This window comes from Limulus polyphemus, unplaced genomic scaffold (genome assembly GCF_000517525.1).
Source record: "Limulus polyphemus unplaced genomic scaffold, Limulus_polyphemus-2.1.2 Scaffold4718, whole genome shotgun sequence".
Classification (NCBI taxonomy): Eukaryota; Metazoa; Arthropoda; class Merostomata; order Xiphosura; family Limulidae; genus Limulus; species Limulus polyphemus.
In genome coordinates this window covers 68,872-72,014 of record NW_013670328.1, presented here as the reverse complement: position 1 = coordinate 72,014, position 3,143 = coordinate 68,872, and the positions used below count along the sequence as shown (strand labels likewise).

At 33.2% G+C, this 3,143-nt stretch overlaps 1 protein-coding gene across 1 annotated transcript in view; it reads left to right on the top strand.

Annotated features, from left to right (window-relative positions):
* Nucleotides 1-1,015: 1,015 nt before the first annotated feature.
* Nucleotides 1,016-3,143, top strand: part of LOC106471592 (muscle M-line assembly protein unc-89-like) — a gene marked incomplete at its 3' end in the record, with an annotated part of 69,587 nt that continues 67,459 nt past the window's right edge. Inside the window, exon 1 of the mRNA XM_022400209.1 lies at nt 1,016-1,299. Within this exon, the coding sequence (XP_022255917.1) occupies nt 1,286-1,299 (14 nt within the window). The remainder of the gene's footprint in view (nt 1,300-3,143) is intronic.

The following is a 3,143-nucleotide window of genomic DNA, read 5'->3' as shown; positions in this document are numbered from 1 at the left end:
AGTGAGTCAACTATACAATGGATTCCTCAATAGTGAGTCAACTATACAATGGATTCCTCAATAGTGAGTCAACTATACAATGGATGCCTCAATAGTGAGTAAACTATACAATGGATGTCTCAGTAGTGAGTAAACTAATACAATGGATGTCTCAGTAGTGAGTAAACTATACAATGGATGTCTCAGTAGTGAGTCAACTATACAATGGATGTCTCAGTAGTGAGTCAACTATACAATGGATGTCTCAGTAGTGAGTCAACTATACAATGGATGTCTCAGTAGTGAGTAACGTCTAGAAAATCGAAGTTTACTTGAGTTGAGGAGTCGAGTAAGACTGTAATATGACCAAAACAAGAATTTTATAAAATCGTATAGTTTTTAAAAGGAGACATTTTTCATCCATAAGAATAGGTGTAGAAATACAAAACAAAAAAACTATACATTTATTCTCTGTTTATTATTCATACGGTTCATCATGGACTAGTCTCAGAAAATTTCTTTCCAAAAAATAATTATGAGAGCCATTACTTTATTCTTTCAGTTTTTTAATGAAATCGTTTTCTAAATTTGGTGATAGAAGAAAGACAGTCTTATTAATACTATTAGCTCATTTTTAGCGTTAATCGTAATAATAATAATAAGCTAGCTCTCGACCACCCAGGAACCCCACTGACTCAGATTTTACACCCACTTTCTGAAAAGCGAGCTAGTTCTGCCAAACTGAAATGCAACGCTCTCTCGTCCATGATCTAAATAAATAAGCTGACTTAAGATTCTTTTAATTCTGCGCTAGCAACGCTCTCTCGTCTTCTTTCACCTAGCGGTTTCTTGTGTAGTGTCCGCCTTATTTGGAGAATGCCTCCTCCCCAAACTACCACCCAGATCCCGAAGGGCGGGGCGTAATCTAGTGTGTGGGGTAAGGAGACCATATTTTTGGGTTACCTGTACGGCATAGAAAATTCAATAACAGTGTAAAAGTTAGTGCTGTATATTTTCGACTCGACCTCACCCCGACTTCAGGTGGCTTCACGGGTGTCCTTACGGCGTGTTTCTATTGTGTTTCACCCTAGGTTGATTGGGTAGCTGACTGAGTTTAGTCCTGTCGCTGTCTTCCATTAGGCTAGGTACAGATTATCGGCGTACCAAGAAGCCAAAAGTTCAAGTGATCAGTTATTGTAACTTTGTAATTACGTGTCATGTGGTCAGTGACCTCGGGCTGGTCACCTCTTTATCTCTAGTGGATTGTATAGAGTGTTAGTTGACAGCGAAGAAGAACCTTACAACAATGGGAACACGACGGTAGTTATAAACGTTGTTCCTTATGTATTATTTCTCACTCTCTTGTTTTTGTTTACATTAGATGTTTAGCCTTAGGGCCATTTCGTTGGCTTTTGCTGCCAACAGACGGGTTTAAATGAAAATGTTATTATTATAATTACTAACAGTAATCTCACAAATATTCTAATTATACCGATAATTATTATTTGTTGGTTACTGAAAAGTGATCAATTCTTTGAAAAAAAATCTGCTGGTTAACAATATATACAAATATTCTGATAAACTTTGAACGTAACTGAGAAAGCAAATTTAACCATTAATTAATTAGAACAGTAAAGATGTGTGTGTAATGTAGTGTAAAACAAAAGTTATTTATCTCTGTTACAGTACAACCTAAACGCAGAATAGAAACATGATAAAAAAAACCTTCTAAATGACGCAACTGTAAAACTAGGCTAGCCTTTTGTGTAAATAACTGTCAGACCAATAGGCTACTGATTTTCTTTGACGTCATGGAGACATTATCATTATTAGGGTTTTTATTGTGTGTTTTTTCTTGTCAAGCTGAGTGCTTTAGGCAAAGTGTTATATCATAATTTGTTATTAATTAATATTAATTTCCCATCACAGAACCTATTACTTAGAGCAAAGCTAAAAATCACCTTGGCAATCAGTATGGCTAATTTAAAATACTTTTCTTATGTTTCTACTGATAAAGATTTGAATGCATTGTTTCATTAGTTGGGTACCGAGATTTATTAGACTGTTTTATAATATGTAAGAAGATTGTTTGTTGCTTATCTAATATTATTGCTATTAATTATACTTGCTATAAGACATCACGTTAGGCCTATTATATTTTTGGTACTACATTCCTAATCTAGTCCCTTAGAGATGTTCAGTAAGAAGAGTTTACGATAATAGTTTTTCAACCACACCATATTCGTCACATCCATTACGTTTCGCTCAATATAAAGCTCTTCAGGCCGGTTGGGATACGATGAACAATATAATGGCCGGAACACTATCTATATAGGCTATTTGTTACAACTATAATTGTTATAGATTGAACGGTTTTTACAAGCTAACGAAGCATGATTATAATTAATTATACTCATCATAAGACACCATGTTAGGCCTATATATTTTCAAAAATTAGAAGAATGAAAATTAATAATATTTCAACTACATTACATTGTACTTTTTAATACGTTTTTTCCCCCCTCAAAATGATTTTTTCTGCAACATAGTTATTGCTAATGTAACAATATTTCATAGGATCTAAACACTCGATGGAAACCTACATTTTATAATAACAAATGCAGATGGTATTCGATGTGCGATATTGTTAGCATTCCTCTATTTTTAAATTAACAGTGTTGAGTTGTACATGGTTAATAGTTACGCATTATTAACATAACATAACTTATTAACATAAGTTTCTCAAAACAATTATTATTATATAAATTAGGCCGTAAGCGTTTATTTGTTTTTCAGACAACTTCATTTTTTGATATATAAATCTGGAACATATCTCACCAATGATACTCCTATTTCCAAAATCAGCGTTTTCGGTTTGATAATACTTGAATAACAAAAATACATAAAACATTCTGTAAAAAATCGTACGTCAAAAACAAAAAAAAAGATCAAGATGAATATACAAATTCACTTTCTTTCATAAGTTCAATTTATAAGGATGATGAGAGAACATGTCTCTTTCATAAGTTCAACTTATAAGGATGGTGAGAGAACATGTCTCTTTCATAAGTTCAACTTATAAGGATGGTGAGAGAACATGTCTCTTTCATAAGTTCAACTTATAAGGATGTTGAGAGAACATGTCTCTTTCATAAGTTCAACTT